This window comes from Mastigoproctus giganteus, chromosome 14 (genome assembly GCF_048544385.1).
Source record: "Mastigoproctus giganteus isolate SK-2022 chromosome 14, ASM4854438v1, whole genome shotgun sequence".
NCBI lineage: Eukaryota > Metazoa > Arthropoda > Arachnida > Uropygi > Thelyphonidae > Mastigoproctus > Mastigoproctus giganteus.
In genome coordinates, this window is record NC_143588.1 from 28,511,052 (window position 1) to 28,530,332 (window position 19,281).

A 19,281-nucleotide genomic window follows, 5' to 3' on the forward strand; every position below is an offset into this window, starting at 1 on the left:
TTTATTTGTTTAATCATTTTACTTTGCAGTTCCCTCACCTCTAATTGGCTTTGCAATTCAGCCTATAATTCTCTTAATTCATCATAACTTTTAGGATATTCACATTCTTTCTCCTTTTACACAAAATAAGTCCATAGAGATACATAAGCGTAGCGCTTTTTACTTTTACTTCTTTTTTCTACTATCCTCAACATTCTAGTTCTTGGCACTTTGTGCATTTTTCACTTTCATCTATGCAAAATTAGCCAGCGGGTGGTTGGTTGGTGGAACAGACTTCCATCCCTTGTGGTGGAGGTTGATAGCCTAAATAAGTTTAAGGCTCAGCTGGACAGGTATTTTGAACGAACAGAGGGGTGAAGTGGAAGTGGGTTTTTTTTTTTTTTTTTTTTTGGCTGATGCTGCATAAGCTTGCTTTCTTGCATCAAATGCCTCTACTAATGTTATGCTAATGCTAAATTCATCAGACTTTATCAGACTTTTCAATTCTTATATATATATATATATATATATATATATATCCAGATTTTATTAAAACTGCACAGATCTGTGCTACCACCTATCAACTGTGTTTACAAGCAATAGCAGCTGTTTTTGTATTTATAACAGTTTCAAAAAATATCAACATAGCAGGGCATATCCTTTCAACAATATTTGAGGCAATGTGGGCTCATGCAAGAAACTGAAGAAATTCAGATCTAAAAGTTGATGAAACAGAATCAAATAATACATAAATATCAAAGCTTCCTTGGACTCAGGGGAGATACCCGTGGACTGGAGATGTGAAAATGTGACTCCAATCTACAAAGGAGATAATTACAGACCTGTTAGTTTAATTTCTGTTCCAAGGAAATTAATGGAGGCACTGGTTAAAGAAGTACTGCAGGATCATCTAGACAAGACTTCAGTTATAGCTTGGACATAGCATGGGTTTGTTAAGGAGAAGTCTTGTCTGACCAATTTGATTGGATACTATGATGTAGTCACAAAGGAACTGGATGCAAAGAATAATTTTGATATCATATATTTGAATCTTGGAAAGGCTTTTGTACTGTTGCACATGGAAGACTGCTGCACAAATTGGAGCAGTGTGGCATTGGAGGCAAATTGCTGCTATGGATAAAGGGATGGTTGAGTGGGAGAAAACACAGAGTGGTAATCAATGGACACTGATCTTCGTGGATAATGTTATTAGTGGAGTTCCTCAGGGTTCAGTGATGGGTCCATTGTTGTTTTCTGTATTTATAAATGATATTGATGAGGATATATCAGGCTTAATGTCCAAGTTTACAGACGATACGAAGGTTGGCATGGTTGCTAAGGACATTAAAGACAGTACACTGCTGCAACAGGATCTAGAAAAGTTGAGCAGATGGGCTGAGAGGTGGCAAATGAAGTTTAACATTGACAAATGTAAAGTACTACATATGAGAAGCAGTAACCCCAGTGTAACGTATCAACTCTGTGGTACTACATTGACAGTGGTAGAGAATGAAAAGGACCTGGGGGTAATTGTGCGGGTAGATATGAAATTTTCTGAGCAGTGCAGAGAGTCTGCAAGAGTAGCTCATGGTGTCTTGTCAATGATATACAGGGATTTTTCTAGCAGGGTTAAGGAGGTGATTATTCCCTTGTATAAGGCAATGGTCAGGCTGTTTGTTTGTTTGTTTGTTGTTTGGTTTTTAGGAGCATTAGCAACTAAGGCCATATTACTCCGGGAATATGCGGTGGTCATTCCCTGACCTTTCCGCATCCTCCGTATTTGGTGGTGACGGGCTCGAACCCCGGTCTAATCAGGAAGCGTGTGCTACGCACTGTTGCTCCTTCCCACCTGGCTACGGAGGCGCCAATGGTCAGGCCACACCTTGAGTACTATATACAGTTCTGGAGGCCTCATTTTAAGAAGAATGTAGAGCTGTTGGAACGACTACAGAGAAGGGCAACAAGATTAGTGAATGGAACAAAGGGTTGCTCTTATGAAGAAATGCTTAAGTTTCGCAAATTACAGTGTCTGAAGACTTGGCACCAGCGAGGTGATCTCATAGAGGTGTATAAAGCCTTGAATGGTTTGAGCATGCTCAATTCTGATGGGATTCTTCCTCTTGCCCAGAATAATCGCCTGAGAGGGCATAAATTCAAATAGAGGAAAGACAGTTGTAGGATAGATGTGCAGAAGTTTGCCTTTCGACAGCAGGTGGTGTATTGCTGGAACAAACTTCCATCTGTTGTTGTAGAAGTTGATAACTTAAACAGATTCAAGGCAAAACTAGACAAACATTTGAAACGAGTGGATGGGTGAAATGAGAAGGGTCTGTGTGTTTTTTTGTGTTTTTTTTTTTTTTGGCTGATGCTATATAAGCTTGCTTTCTTGCATCATGTGCCCTTGATAATGCTAAATAAAAAAAGAAAAAAATTACGCAATGCAAGTTTTTATTTTTTACACTTTTTTTTTCAATTGTTTCTTCCATTTTGATTTATTTTTAATAAAATTTTGATTTTATTTCTGACAGTAAGCCTGCTCTAATGTTCTGCTATAAAGTCAAAATAAGGAGAAATTAATGTTTAAAAGCATTTATGTGCATAGTTTTCCTATTTTTGCAAACTCCCAAATTCCTCGAACAAAATTTACTCCAGGTCACATGCATACTGTGCAGAACCCTACTAGTAAAATGGTTAAATAAAAAGATCAGTGAGTTGTCATTAGGAGGAATCAATGAGACATATGTCAGCAAGTTCATTATCAATGAACCATCTAATCATATCACAGCATGAGTATGACCATCAAGAAACACACTGAGTTGGAACACTATGGAAAGGTTACCTGTGGTTTATTATATAATTTACAGTTCTCCAAAAAATGCCAGTATGCATGCAGCTTGAGGAGTAATTCATATACAAATGGATTTTCTTTTATTTATTATTTTTTTTTAATGTGAAAATCTAGGTTTTTAAATACAAGATTTATTACATTTTGCTATTAAGACCATATTCATTTTTGCAATATGAATATGTTTGTAATTCATATGGTTGTAATGAATAGTAATTATTTATTAATGATGTGAATAGTAGATACTTACCAATTCATAACTGGCTGGGTATTCACATGCTGCTATCACCTATAAAACATAATCAGTCACATACAGGTAAGAAGTAAAATAAGAAAACAAAAGTAAGTTTTATGAAATGTTAAGTTGAAAAAATCACAACCTGCTTAAAATTATGACTGAGTTTCCAAACTAAATCTTCAATTGAGATTGATTATAACACATGTGAACCCATTCAAGAGCGCTTGAGTGGGTTGAGGTCTATGTTTTCTTGGATTTTTAAATGAAGAAACAGAAAAAAAATCCTTAATTGCCTTACTAGTTATTTCTTAACAGATTTGCTGTTCATTTAACAAAACACACCCATCTTCTTGCTCCTTTTACCTTGTTTAAAGGCAAATTCCATACATATGTTCTGCATCTATCCATTTTCAATTAAATACATTACATGCCAATTAGCATGATCATGAATAACGTTATTATTCAGGTAATGTTATCACTTTTATAAAGTCCTGATCAGAAATATACAAACACACATAAAAAAATGCCATTTACTGTAATCAGCACTTTGGTTTATGTTAGCATTAGCATTAATAGAGGCATATGATACAAGAAAGCAAGCTATCAGCATCAGCCAAAAAAAAAAAAAAAAAAAAAAAAAACAACTCCCATTTCACCCCTCCATTCATTCCAAATACCTGTCCAACTCAGCCTTAAATTTATTTAGGCTATCAACTTCCACAACAAAGGATGGAAGTCTGTTCCACCAACCAACTACCTGCTGGCTAAAGGCAAAACTTCCGCACATCTATCCTACATCTGTCATTCCTCAATTTGAATTTATGCCCTCTCAGGTGATTATTCTGAGCAAGAGGCACACGTGCCTTGAGTGACTGGGGTTCAAGCCCGTGACTGCTGAATACGGTGCTGTTTCTTATATTCTGTGTATCTTGTAAACTCCTCTGACCGTTTGGTCATCCCGGAGTATAAACAGAAAATTTATTTAATATACTAAAGAATAAACTTATTCTTTAGTATAAGCTTATTCTTTTATAATGCCGACCCCATATGAATGTGGGAAGAAGGCTAGGACAAAGAAGAAGACCAAAGAATAAACTTAATAAATACAGTGAACAATTCTTAGAAAGACAATGTGGGTTCAGAAAAGGGAGAAGCACAATAGATGCCATTTTCTCACTACAACAAATTTTGGAGAAAAGAAGAGAATTCAATCTAACAACATTTCTGCTGTTTATTGATTATGAAAAAGCATATGACAATGTAAACCGGGAAAAACTTTGGCAGATTCTATGTGAAGAAAATATTCCAACCCAACTCTGGAAAGCGATGCAAAGCCTATATAAAAATTCAAAAGTCTGTATAAAACATTCTAATGGCCAACTATTAGACCCAATTAACACCAATAAAGGAGCCAAACAAGGATGTGGACTATCACCAAATTTATTTAATATCTACATCAATATAATTCTTAAAGAATGGAAACGAACACTTAAAAATGGAATACAGTTGAACAACAGGAATAAAATCCAAACTATATTATATGCTGATGATCATGTTATAATTGCAAAATCCAAAGATGAACTACAGATAGCAGCAAATGAACTGAATAAAATAGGTAAAAAGTACGAGATGAAAATCTCCACCTCGAAAACAAAATCAATGGGATTATGTGGAAAAAACATACAAAGAGTCAAAATTGTTTATGATTAAAGAGGCCTGTGCACTCTGGATTCATTATGAAACTAATGTATGTATGTATCTAATCTAATATATGTATATTTCCCATTATTAAACTTGTCAAAATTTATTTTTGTATCCATTTTCGCTCTTGTTACAGTAATTTTAGTTTCATAGTCAAAATTGTTATTGATGATAAAATAATAGAACAAATATCTGACTTCACCTATTTGGGAAATTTAATATCAAATGAGGGGAAAGACATACACACTAAACTACAAAAATATAATAAAAATGAATGGAATGATTATACGCCACTTCGGAAAACAAATGACAACTGAAACAAAATTACGACTGCACAACATCACTTCAAAACCAGCCCTCTTCTACAGCTGTGAGACTTGGGTTATAAATAAGAAAGATGCACACATATTAGAAGCAGAACAAATGAGATTTTTAAGACCATTATTAGGCTTTACAAGACTAGACTACCAAAGAAATTTAGATATCAGCAAGATATTAAAAGTAGATAACATAGTAAATGACATAAAACGATATCAGGAAAAATGGATCAGCCACACAGAAAGAATGAACTCAGACCGGATCTCAAATTAGCCTTTAACTACAAACCTATAGGCAAAAGAGATGTTGGTTGACCAAGACAACGATGGCGAGATCAAGACCGCCTCCAAGAGCTACAACAGAAAAAGTCTTAAAAGACCTAAGCCGGACCAAGTTCATGATGATAATGATGAAAAGGGATTAACCAAGCATACATTTTGCCAGCTGTACTCACACCAGATATATTCAGTCTCTCTTAGCTCACGGCTGTTCTCAAGTGATGTCAACTGGTCACCAAAGTGCAAAGTGTGTTAGTTGTCTGACAGCACCAGAGGTTTCTTCCATCTCCACGTTGTGTACTCTGTTTGTGTAGCAGAGTACACAACTTTCTGGACTGCACACAGTTCAGTGTGCAGGCCAGAGATCTAAAAAGTGTGTGGGGAGTGAAAGGATGTGTAGTGTCAACTGGTCACCAGTAGGGTTAGTTTTAGATGCATCAGCAAGTTATTCCATATTATGTATATAATATATGTCTATAAATTGTGGGTGTTTTGCACTTTGCTGTTTGTTGGACAAAAAACCAGAGTTTTCAGGAGTAAAAAAACCACGCTACCCTCACCAAAAGCCTACTAACTCATCATTGACAAGAATCAAACCGAGGTCTTTTCCACCTGCGATTATACAAACTGCAGCATTTTAAAATTTTAAGCAAGTACAACATAAAAAAAAAAAAAAAAAAAAAAACAAAGTAGAATTTCTGTTTAAATACCAGGATGCTCTCACGATCAGAGTAGTTCACAAATAGAAAAACTATCCAAACACTCGTGCCCGATTACTCCACTATGGTGGTCCACCCGCATTTATGTAATTTATAAGCGCATAAGTCATGAAGTTTATTGATGGCACTAAAATAGTTATATATCGCCCATTTTTGGCATAGATTTTTAAAGATAAATGCAACAGTTGATATAAATCCCGTATTGCTTTCAGATTTGTAAAATGATGTGTGTGTCATTTAAATCAATTCAGAGTTTGTAATCTCCTTATCGCTTCTCCCCCTTTTTTTTTACCTTGAGCACACGTCACCAATCAACTAACCACTATCATCTCTCCAAAGGTAGGCATTACAACTGCAGTTTCAGAGTGCAACACTGACAGAAATTCAAACTGGGAATTTTTTCTCTTTTCAGATACTTAAAGATGATAGTGGCAGCCAAAATTTGGGATGTGGAAGTATTATTTGACATAATCTATAAATGAACAAATTACAAGTTAGTATTCATGTACATGACATGAATACTATACAAGTATACATGACAAAGTTAAATGGTCCCTTGTTAGAAAAAACTATTCCTACAAAAGCTCTCATCCTCTGAAATTAAATACTATTTCTGTAATAAGACTACTATTTTTTAAACAACAGGCAAACATAAGGAAAGAATATGCACATGTCCTTTCGTTGGCACTGAACTCTCATATTATGGAGCTCCCACCCAGGGCTACTGCAATCCTATGTGGTGCCAGTAAGTGAAATCAAATTTGCCGCAACGAAATGTTTAGATTAAAAAATAAAATAAGGCGTAAATAATTATTATTCATTTATTTAAAAAGAAAAGAATTACAACGTATTTCACATATAATATAATGAAACAACAAATAAAAATAACAAAATCATTCTAAATTCTGGAAATAAACTTTAAATTCTAAATCACAGTAATCATACTCTATCACAATAATAAAAAAAAAAGGAAAATGATAACGTTAAAAAAATATATATATACAAATTGTTTTCTTGCTTTAAGAAATGCGAATTTATTAATTATTTCATTTATGCTTATTTTTTCCAAAAGATCATTTTCTATTGAAATTATTGGCAAATTAGAGATTTGTTGTTGACACATTGTCAATCGTAAATAATTTTTGATTAATTTTAATTTTAAAAAACTCCGTTCACCTGAGGCAACTGAAACTGGTAAAGTTAGAAAAATTCTTAATGCAATTGCCACATTTGGAAAAGTATTTGTAAAATCGTTTTTAAAAATATATTTGAAAACTTCAAATGGAGTAATATTGTCTTTAATATAAATTTAAATCTAATTATTCAAATAATGCTAAACCATCCATATGAGACTCATTACAGTCAATGTCACTTAAATTAATATGTAAATATTTCTACATGTTTCATATTTGTAAACCTTTCAGTTAACAAGAAAATTATTTTGTCCATAATTTGAAAGAAAAAATTAATGTTGACATTTTGTTTGACACTGATGCCAATGATATTATTGTACACGTTGCCACTAATGATATTAAAAGTAGGAGACCAGCGGAATTACTTAACAAGTACAGGTCAATGTTGAAAAAAAGCCATGAGTTAGGGTTGAATTTGAAAGTATCTGCAATTCTGCCCAGACAAGATAGGAGGGAGTATATGATGAGAGCCTGGCGATCGATTCGAACCTGGAGAGATTGTGCAAGGCTCAAGGGGTTGAATTTTTCTCAGCGTGTTGTGTGCTTGTTAACAGGAGAGACTGCTTCTACAGGGATGGGATACACTTAAATAGAAAGGGTGATAGCATCAGCAAAGAATATTTGCTGATGCTATCGAGGCAGAGTTAAGTGGGTCGTAAAACTGCTAGCTTGAGGGGATACACAGACAAATAGATTAACAGTAGCCACTGGCAGAGGTGAAAGTGATTCTTGCACTGCTTCTATTGAAATGCAATTGAGCAGCAGCCTGGAAAGCAAGGCAAAGGGGATTTCCAGGACTGCTGGAAGTCATAGTGGAACAAGTAAATATGTGGGCTGTGTTATGGTAATTAAAAGTAGAAACATATGCATGTATATTTGCATGTACACCAATTCTAGGAGTATAGCTAACAAACTAAATAAATATTTTGCATCGACATTCACACATGAGGAGTTATTCAGGGAGCAGAATGCCAGAGGTGTATCCAACTCTGGCAGTAAGCTAGATAATCTTGTAATAACTGAGAGTAAAGTGGAGGAGAAATTGTTGAAGATAAACACAAGAAAGGCACCTGGTGTGGATGTAATCTATCCATCCACACCAGGTGCCTTTCTTGTTATATTAAATTTTATATTAAATGAGGTGGCAAAGGAAGTAAGCAAACCCTTAACCATAATTATGAGAGCTTCCCTGGACTCTGGAGGTACTCATACACTAGATATGTGCAAATGTGACCCCAATCCACAAAGGATGATCAAAGGGAGACACAGGTAATTACAGACCTGTTAGTTTAACTTCTGTTCCGGGGAAATTAATGGAGGCACTGGTTAAAGCAGCATTGCAGGATCATCTAGACAAGACTTCAGTTATAGCTCACACACACACAGCATGGGTTTGTTAAGGGGAAGTCTTGTCTGACTTATTTGATTGGATACTATGATGTAGTCACAAAGGAACTGGATGCAAAGAATAACTTTGATATTATATATTTGGATCTTAGAAAAGCCTTTGATACTGTTGCACATGGAAGACTGCTGCACAAATTGGAGCAGTGTGGCATTGGAGGCAAATTGCTCCTATGGATAACGGGTTGGTTGAGTGGGAGAAGACAGAGGGTGGTAATCAATGGAAACTGCTCTTCGTGGATTAATGTTATTAGTGGAGTCCCTCAGGGTTCAGTGTTGGGTCCATTATTGTTTTCTATATTTATAAATGATATTGATGATGGTATATCAGGATTAATGTTCAAGTTTGCAGACGATACGAAGGTTGGCAGGGTTGTTAATGACACTAATGACAGTACACTAATGGGGGTTTTAATTTCCCAGATACTGACTGGAATTTGTGGGTTGGTCACTCACACACTAGCAAGGCTTTTGTGGATTTATTCAATGATTGCTTGCTACAGTAGAATTTTCGGGAGGCAACTAGAGGGAGTAATACTCTTCATCTGATTATCAGTAATCTGCAGATAAAAGAACCACTAGGTGGCAGTGATCACAGTGTGCTGAAGTGGGATTTACTCAAAGATGTGCGGAAATTTGCCTTTAGCCAGCACACACAGCATGGGTTTGTTAAGGGGAAGTCTTGTCTGACTTATTTGATTGGATACTATGATGTAGTCACAAAGGAACTGGATGCAAAGAATAACTTTGATATTATATATTTCCATCTGTTATTGTAGAAGCTGATAGATTAAACAGATTCAAGGCAGAACTAGACAAACATTTGGAACGGGTGGATGGATGAAATGAGAAGGGTGTGTGTGTGTGTGTGTGTGTGGGTTAATGCTATATAAGCTTGCTTTTTTGCATCATGTGCCCTTACTAATGCTAATAGTAGCCATATTATTAGCTGAATCAAGAATTATTTTGGAATTCTTCCTCTGTTCTATTTTCTTTAAAATATTCTGTAATATTTCGCACACATTCAAAAGCTTCAAATATATCAAAATTCCTTTTTTGGAGCATTTTACTTACCAAATTAATTTTATTTAAAAGATCATCATAATAATTATAATTGAATAAGAAACATAAGATGTTATTTTTAAGGCTATTGATTTAGCATGATTCCTTGTATCCAGATCTATTTTCATCTTCAGTGATTTCAAGTAAAGCATCATAAATTTCTTCTATTTGGTTTCTCAGCGGTTTTGGCCTCTATTTTACTTTCCCATCGGGTGTCAGACCAAGGTTTTAGTGTTAAATTTGTTATATATTTTTGAAGTACGTTCCAACGATGGTTCAATGAAGAGAAAAAAAAAAAAGATATACCGTAATTCCTGAACAATTCCGAAAAAAATTAACTATTTCAAAGGAAGTCTCAGTGGTGTCATTTACAACAAGATTTATGGTGTGAGTGACACATGGAATGAAAAATGCTCTAGGATTAACTTTGAGTTTTTTTTTTTTTTTTTTTTGTACACCTTTGTGTTTTCTATGCTGTCTGGTAGAATCATGTGCAGCACAAAATCCAAGAAAATGTTCACTTATTTCAACTTTCATACTGCTTATATCTCTAAATACAAATCTAAGTATCACAATCATCTGTTGAACATGACTTACATCGGACGTTGTACCCAAAATCATTGCAAAATATCTAGCCATTTCTGGTATTTTATCTATAATATTTTGTGAAATTATTTCAATAAGTTCATTTTGTATTTGATCACCCAAATGGTACCTCCACAGCCAGATGGGCAGGAGCAGTAGTGCGTAGCACACACTTCTTGATTAGACCGGGGTTCGAGCCCGTGACCACCAAATACGGAGTGATGCAGAAGGTCAGGGAATGACCACTGCATATCCCCAGCCCAGATAAAGGATGAAGGTTGGCGTCAGAAAGGGCATCATGCCATAAAAATTGCATGCCAAAACAATAAAAACACTGACCCCATATATAATGGGAAAAAGCGACAAAAAAAAAAAAAAAAAATTTTGATCATCCAAATAATGCCAATATTTTTCGATTCAGGTTTCTGAATACAGCAAATATGTTCTGCCATAACTGAATCAAATTTAGTAATTGTTTCAGTAAGTTTCAAAACGTTACCATTGTTATTTTCATATAAATCTTTTGAAGATCCCTGAATGCTACACACTGCCTTTGCTAAAAATAGTATCATATACAGTATATTATACTTTCAATTGCCGAACACCAATACATTTTTTTCTATATCATATAATCGCTGTTCTCTAGCATCGATTGCAATGTTTGTCTTTAGTGACTGTGCCAGAACTAACCATTTTTTATGATTTTTAATACTTACTGCGCTTGTTTCATGCTTACCTAAAATAGCAGATAATTTTCTGCAATTACTGAATCCAAATTGATTACTTAGTTGGCTTTTACAATCGCCAAATACCTTACAACAAAAGCAAAATACAGAATTTCGCGATAAAGAATAAAGTAACCTGTGACCTTTTTCTCCATTTTTTCAGAATTTTCATATAATAAACATTTGAAAATTTTCTTTGACTTTAATTTGAATAGGATAATTTTGAATCAAATAATCGTGTTGTTTCATTGTCAGATTTTCTGGCCAATTACCTGGATCAGTTGATAATGATATATTTGATATATTTGAGTCAATATATTTGACTCAAATATGATATATTTGAGTCAATATTTATTAAATATAATTACTAAGGGGAAATTTTTAAAAAAAATCGCTAAATAGAAAATTTCGCTATTAAGAAGTTCGCTAAACAGAGGTCCGACTTGTATGTGTCAAAACAAATTTTGCCACCCTCCTGAATTGGTAAATGTCACTGCAAGTGGGTAGGCGACACTTACCTCGCCTACCCACTTGAGGTGGCTCTGCTCCCACCATAATTTTGCAAGAATATTTGCTGCTATCAAGGCAATGTTAGGTGGATCAGAAAATGGCTAGCTTGGGAGGGATTCACAGACTAATAGATTAACAGTAGCCACAGGTGGAAATGATTCTTGCACTGCTTCTATTGGAATGAGCAGCAGCCTGGAAAGCCAGTTGCTGGAGGTTTCAGGAACTGACGGGGGCCCATGAAACAAGTAAATACATGGGCTGTGTTAGGTAACTAAGAGTAAGAACAGGTTCATGTATTCTTGCATGTACACCAATGCTAGGAGTATAGAAAATAAATTTGATGAATTTGAAGTGCTGGTTATGACATCCACTTTTACAATCATCCAAACTGCTAGATGAATGAGGCTCTATTGCTCATTACGCTCAACCGACTCAGAGCAATTGCAAAGAAACGTGAAAACTTGATGACGAGCAGGGACTTCTGCAACTTAATGAGAATGATCAATGACAAGCAACTTACGTAAGCCCAAGTTACGTAACTTCGGACTTGGGTAAATTTTTTGGTCAAATCATAAAGATACTTTTTGTTTAATTTTAAGAGTGAAGTCGAATGAAGGAACAATAAGTTTTTATTGTCGTTCCCATACAAACAAACTAGGTTGGATAATCACCTACAGTGTAACTAAAATCTAGGTAAATAACTAGAGTTAACATTTCATTTTTGCTTTAAAAATTCTGAAGAAATATTCAACAACGTGTTTCAGACAGGTGAACTACATCAAAGCACTTCAGACAAACCCTCACAACGTTCAAGCCACATGGACTGGGTCCCATCTGCTATTTCTTCCAAGAATTACACTCTAGCCCTTCATCTCTACATCCTTTCCTTCCTTTCTTTCTGAATTGTAGACTCAATTCAGTTTTATTTAAGGGCGAAGTGGGAGCTTTGTCTGCATTTTGTGTGTAATATTTTTTACACGTGTCGGATTATTGTGGTAGAGTTGAAATTTACGTTGTCCTGCCATTTTCAATGACTTCACATCAAACTATCATCATGTAGTGCGTGCTTCATTAGCATGCATGCATGTATGTATAGTATCTTATGTGGGATGGCACCTGAACAAAAGTTCAACTCCGCCTTTGTACACTGTAAGGTTACAGAGCATCGTAATGGGCCAGAAACGTGTGTAATATTATGTTCCTGCAGTGTGTGTAATATTATGTTCCTGCAGTGTGTGCGTGTGTGTGTGGTTGTTTAGTTGTTTCTGGCCATTTTGTCACTAGGCAGGCGAACACCTGGAAAGCCTGCCCAGTGTCCGTCTATACCAAGGGGAGGTAGGCCACAACTACGCATGTACCATGGCCAACCTCAAAAGTCATGCACTGAATGTCCAAAGAGAGTTTGGAGCCATTAAAAAGAACCCCGTGCCAGCAAGCCGGCAACAGCAAACACACGCACAGTCATTCTCAGGAGACAGGACAGCAGAAGACGAAGAAATAAAGAAGAGAATAGCATAAAGTAAAAAAAATAATAATGAAATAAAATAAATAAATAAATAAAATAAAATAAAAATCTTTATCTGTGTCTTTTCCCGCGTCTTTATGCAGTGCTGCCCAAAGTAGTCCACAAAGATAAAAGTTGTACTGTCAAACAGAAGTAGTAATGTCATTCAAAAAGAAAATCAGCAAGAACAAGCTCTAGATATAATTCTGTTAATCTGGAGTGATATCAGAAGTCACTGGTTGATGACACTATGCAGAGGAACAATTGAGTTGTGGAGAGTCTTGATAAAGAATGAACCAGAAAAATACAGCATCTGTTAAAATCTTCGTGTGTTCTTGAAAACCAGCAAAATTTTGGACATTACGTCATCAGGATGACAAACGAGGCAACAGGTTGTATTTTCATTTATGAAGTATATTCAGTTTGATTGCTTGCATTAACATTGAAAGACTTCCTGTGATTAAAAGCAGCATTGCAGAAGGTTTGACGAGCCTGGAAATTGTTGAGAGATACGAGTATTTTCTCACATCAGGGAGACAAGTTTGGTACTGTTGCCTTAAGAGCCAATCTTAGGTCCTTGTATGGACAGATGTTGAATATGTGAATATGTGCAGTAAAGAACAGCAGTCATCGATGATGACTCCTAAAAATTTGGTGCTTCGGACAAGTGGAAGTGATTTCTTGTCAAGTTTTACAACTGGTGGTCTGCCATAGTCTAATTTGTGTTTTAAAATCATGATCTTCGATTTGGTTGGGATAATTTCGATTTGTTCTTAGAGGACCAAGACGATAGTTCGAAGAGTACTTTATTGACATGGAGTTCTAAATCAGATCTTCAGTTTCCATTCACCAAAATGATAAGGTCATCTGCATATGCAAGTTGTTACACATTTTGAAATTCAGTCATCCTAAGCAGCCAATCATCAAGAACTAGGTTCCAAATCAAGGGACCCAAAATTGATCCTTGGGGGCAACCACGGGAGACAGATTTATGAATCTTCATGCTTTTAGTGATGACGGTGACAGTGCAATCAGCAAGGTGTGGTAGATGACTTTCATCAACCGGTGAAATACCATCACTTTGCTTATTGGAAGCTTGAAGTGGTGAAACCCATGTTTAGTCTCTAGAGCAAAGTTTCCGGCATCCCCCTTCCCCCCATACTTCTCCTTCAACCCATACACGGTACTAAGTACTATAGGTTTTGATACCTTTCGTGTTTGGGGTTTTCATAAAAAAAAAAAAAAAAAAGTAGTTTCTAACAAGTTTATAAAGCTGAAGAGAGCAATGGTTGGAACGGAGTCTACTGAGGGCACTCTCCCATCATAAAGTATCAAAAGCGCCCTCAAAATCGATAAAGATGGCCATAACATACTTGGAAGTGGAGCTATCAATAAGGTGGTGAAGTTCTAATAAGTCCTCTTCGGATCCAAGCCCTTGCCTAAAACCATATTGATGAGAGGATGTGGAGCTTGTAGCTCCCTGCAGTGTGTTTTATTAGCGATTAGTCTCTCTAACACTTTTCCCAGGTGAGAGAACAAGGATATGGGGTGGTAGGATCTCGGCATTGTCTAGTAGTTTACCAGATTTATGTAAAATCTCAAGAATGACATGTTTCCATGGTTTGGGAAACATTCCAGTATTTAAGCAGTTGTTGAATAATTTAAGTAGAACTTTGGACCTTAGGTCATAAAAATGTTTGATAAATATATTATCAATGAGGTCATTGCAGGGACATTTGTTTGACTGAATTTTATTCAGGATTGAAGTAAGTTCCTCTGCAGTGAATGGACTTGTTTCTTCTAAAGGAAGATATTTTTGATTTAAATCTCAAATAGATAGATGGTATGTAGTGTTAATAGTGAGATTAGGCAGCAGTTGGTCCAAGATGGCATTTATGGAGTCTGTTAATGTAAGAGTTTTCATACTGTTGGAGGTAATGGAGTTAAAAATGTCATCTAGGATCATTTTATTTTTAGAAATTTTATAAATGACACCCCAAGGATTATTATTCCCAGATGTATGGACAAAATTGTGCCAGGATTGCAATTTGCTTTCATAAATCAATTTTACCTATTTTCTTTTGAGAGTTGTGTATTCTTCATGTAATCTGTTAACTTCTTCTTGAGGCCAAGTATGCCGTTTGCACTGAAAATTTCTTCTGGCTTTGTGTACAAGTTTCCAAATAGAAGAAAGTTCATTATTCCACCAAGGTATGCAGTTAGTGTTTAGCTTCTTTTTATGCATAGATTTCTGAATTGCAGTAATGATAATTCATTAGCATGTCGTAAGGTGTGACAGCATCTCTTGAAACGTAACCCTGCGAAGTTCTTTACAGAAAGTTTCATTTTGACCATTATCATGGTTCCACCTAAGAGAATAAATGAAAGCTACATTGAGTGGACAGAAATCATGGGTAACCTACGTAGTAACGGGTAGGCCCACCATCTACCAGTATAAGGGTAGTCACAGTGAGGCACTGAGTCCACTAGTTCATGAAAGCATTCCACAGATATTTCCATCCATGCTTGCTGCACCATTATCCATAATTCCATCGCATTCCTGGGGAGGATCCAAAGCATCCCAAAGATGCTCCACAGTCCGATGAATGGGGAGGCCAATCCATGGTGATAAAATCTGCAGAATGTTCTTCAAACCATATTCTAGTCACCACGCCTCTGCGGGGAGGTGCATTGTCCTGCTGGAGGAGTCCATTGTCCTGTGGGTGCACGATGACCATGAAGGGAGGCAGATAATCTGCAAGGAAGGATGGACATATAACCTGGTCCTTTCAGAGATGCATCTAGATGAACAGTTCCTTGCTGACATGACGGGTGCATAGCTTCGTGCAGTTTCCACCAGATATGCACCCTCCTGTCCGCTCGAAATAACTGGAAACGAGACTCATCAGACCAGGAGACCAGTCTCCAATCATCCAAGGTCCAGTGCCGATGTTCTTTTGCCCAGTTGAGGAGTAGAGTTCTGTGTCATGGTGTTAGCAATAGGACTCTGGTGGGTCAGTGCTCCCATAACCTATATTGACTAATGATTGCCTGATGGTCTTGGCAGAGAAGTTTCTGGCACCTCCTTCGTTGAAGTCGGCAGGGATTTGTGCCACTGTCAAACCCTGGTTGCTTGAAACAATGCAAAACAGACGTCGACAGCCAAGGTCATCCGCCTCCTTTCTCCGCCCACAGCGAACAGAGATAGTGCAATTTCTGTACCACCTCCTCCACGATGTATTGTGGAGGAGGTGGTACAGAAACCCACTATCATCCCTCTTTCAAAGTCTGTTAACTCACGTTTATCCATACTGACATAGAATTACCATCTATGTGAATGCAGTGTACCTATATACCTGCCAAGCAGTGGGTTCGTCCAATAGCAAGAGGGGTGACGTTCATCACATTGCCCAGGAACCAGGTATCCCAGGAATTCTGTCAGTCCTTTCAGTGCACTTCACTGCTGTCCCCAGATAAAGTTTTTAATTATTATGGTGTATAACTATTTTGATTCATTCTTCTGAGGATATTATGTGAATTTTTTAATTTGGCATATCAGGAATATAGTAGCAATATTTTATTAGTCATTCCCAAGTTACATAAAATTCAACTTAGTCCTGGAATGTAGCTCTTACGTATGTCTGAGACAGACTGTACACGTAATTTGTAGTCTGTTATCTCCCTATTGCGAACCGATTGAAATATTCTTGACCAGCCCAGCTGGTTGCACAAAAACGTTTGATTCGCATCTTGATAGAAATATACAACCACTTCAGTATTACAAACTGGTAATGTCATGCCTACATTAGATGCACTTCAACTGGTAAGGCTGAAGCGCATGAAATGTAATGATCTTGGATGTGCTCAGAGCTGATTTATGCCAGCTCTGATCACATTCAAGATCACTGCCCTCAAGATATCTATTTCTCTGGTTCCAAAAGCTTTCTGCCATGGGTGGTAATGGTTAGCCCAAAGCCACCTAAGTGGTACACCCTGAATCAAAAGTTTTTCCAGTTTGCTGGTTTATGCCAGCACTGAGCACATCCAAGATCACCTCCCATGATCCTTAGCGTGATCTCCTGATCCCCGACCCGTTTTTTCTTTATGAAAGTAAAGGACCTCAAATGACGTCATTTCCGCGTCGAAAAATCGTGACAAACTGATTTTACCACCGTCGGAAATTTAGTAGGTGATCTGCATTATCACCTCCCATGATCCTTTGCGCGATCTCCTCTCCCGACCCTGTTTGACTTCATTTCCGCGTCGAAAAATCATGACAAATTGATTTTACTACTGTACGAAATTTGGTAGATGCCGCCAAAGAATTTACACATAAAAAAAAAAAAAAAAAGTCTTGCATCATGTAGAACATAACAAGAGGGATTCTGCCGCGTCCGAAAAAAAAAATCATCCTTCTGTACTAACTACAATCAGTAGCGGATTAAGATCGGTTGAGGCCCCGGGCACAGAAGAAAATATTGGGCCCCTTAAAAAAAAGAGAGAGACAGGAAAAATAAAAATACATGTTAACCATTTTTTTAAATAAATAAAAAATATTATGTACTAGTAATGTTTTAATTCCAATAAAATTTGAATATAATATATGTATTATATAATTATACATATATTGTATAATATATGTATAATTAATAATAGCATAATAATAATCACAAAGTTTTGAACTAATAGTTGAACATATTAGTTCAACTAATTTGTTGGGGTTTTGCGTGGGCCCTTCAGAAGTCCGAGCCCAGGGCGCGCGCGCCCGCCGTTAAATCTGCCTCTGACTACAATATCATCTGAACTCATCAACTTTTATCTCCAGATCCTTCTGAGTGACCTCTGGGTTGCAATTTCTTGCTGTGCGAAGCTAGATCTAGAATTCCTATAAACAATTTATACACGGATGCTGGTCATTTTCACATACTTGGGGATGTGAAGATTGTTAAACACTATTCTGTGCGTACATACACACAAGGTCACCGAATGGCACTCTACTTTAAAGCTTTGTTATTTGCCCGTAGGTGTGAGGAAGTGTGCCTTCAGCCAGCGCGTGGTTGATTGTTGGAAAAGGCTTCCACTTTCCACCTGTCGTAGTGGAAGTGGATGTGTTGATTAAATTCAAGGAAGAACTAGACAAATTCCTGTAGGGTAAGGATGGATAAACAGTATGTCGGGGGCGGTTGCTGATGCTATATAAGCTTGCTTCATTTGCCATTACTACTATCTCTGATGTACACGGATGCTATTTACGACATGACATGAAAAAAGGTAAACAGGATGATAAAAATTTATTTATTTAGTTAGTTTAATTAGACAACGCAAAACAGGTAATAGGTAGCAGACAGATATGCTATGTACAGCGATTACTGTTTTAAAAGATAGCAGAAGTAATTTAAATTATATTATACGTAACGTTTGAGCTAAATTTTCCTTACAATTCTTGAATTACAAGAGTATACTCTATACCAGAGAGCAGTACTACTCTGTGCTCTATACCAGCTTTCTTTTCAATCAGTAGGTCGCGACTTACAGCTGTTCACGAAATTTTTTGATAAAACACAAGGATCACATGAATGAAATGAAATATAAACTGTAGTAATAAATATTTTTGAAATTATATTTGTATTTTGGATATGAAAATCTGCAAAGAAAAAAAGTAATTCTTCTATATCTGTAAATACAACTAAAATTAGCAAAATACAAAAATTTTATTATTTATTACTTTTTTATTAAAACAATATTTTATTATTTATACCTAAATTTTATAGTTTAGGTGGATCACATTATAAAAAAGGTTGAGGAAAGCAGAACAAGGGTTACATTTCATGGTTGACTGCATAAACGCTTACAAAACAATGCTGAACATACAATACAAACCCTGTATACTCTGAATTAACTATGTATTTCTTCAATCTCTTAACTCTGAATTGACTATTACAGTACAAATTATTGCCCTGCTATACACTGCACTTAGTTTATTATTATTATTAGCCTTATGGTGCAAAGAAGCCCGAGGTTTATGCTGCACCAGCCAAAACAAATTTCCAAGTTACCTGAGAGAGAGAGAGAGAGAGAGAGAGAAATAGAAAGAAATCACCGAGAAAGAGAAGAATGATGATGATATCCAGCTCAGGACCCTGGGGGTGCCAAGCTCATACTCACCAGATGTGAGCCCTGGGGTTAATTTTTATAGTACATTGTTAAAAAGCGTTTCATA

At 36.3% G+C, this 19,281-nt stretch overlaps 1 protein-coding gene across 1 annotated transcript in view; it reads right to left on the reverse strand.

Annotated features, from left to right (window-relative positions):
* Positions 1-19,281, reverse strand: part of LOC150075035 (tensin-2-like) — a 737,845-nt gene that overhangs the window by 510,865 nt on the left and 207,699 nt on the right. The window contains exon 4 of the mRNA XM_090389056.1: positions 3,075-3,113. Within this exon, the coding sequence (XP_090245182.1) occupies positions 3,075-3,113 (39 nt within the window). The remainder of the gene's footprint in view (positions 1-3,074; positions 3,114-19,281) is intronic.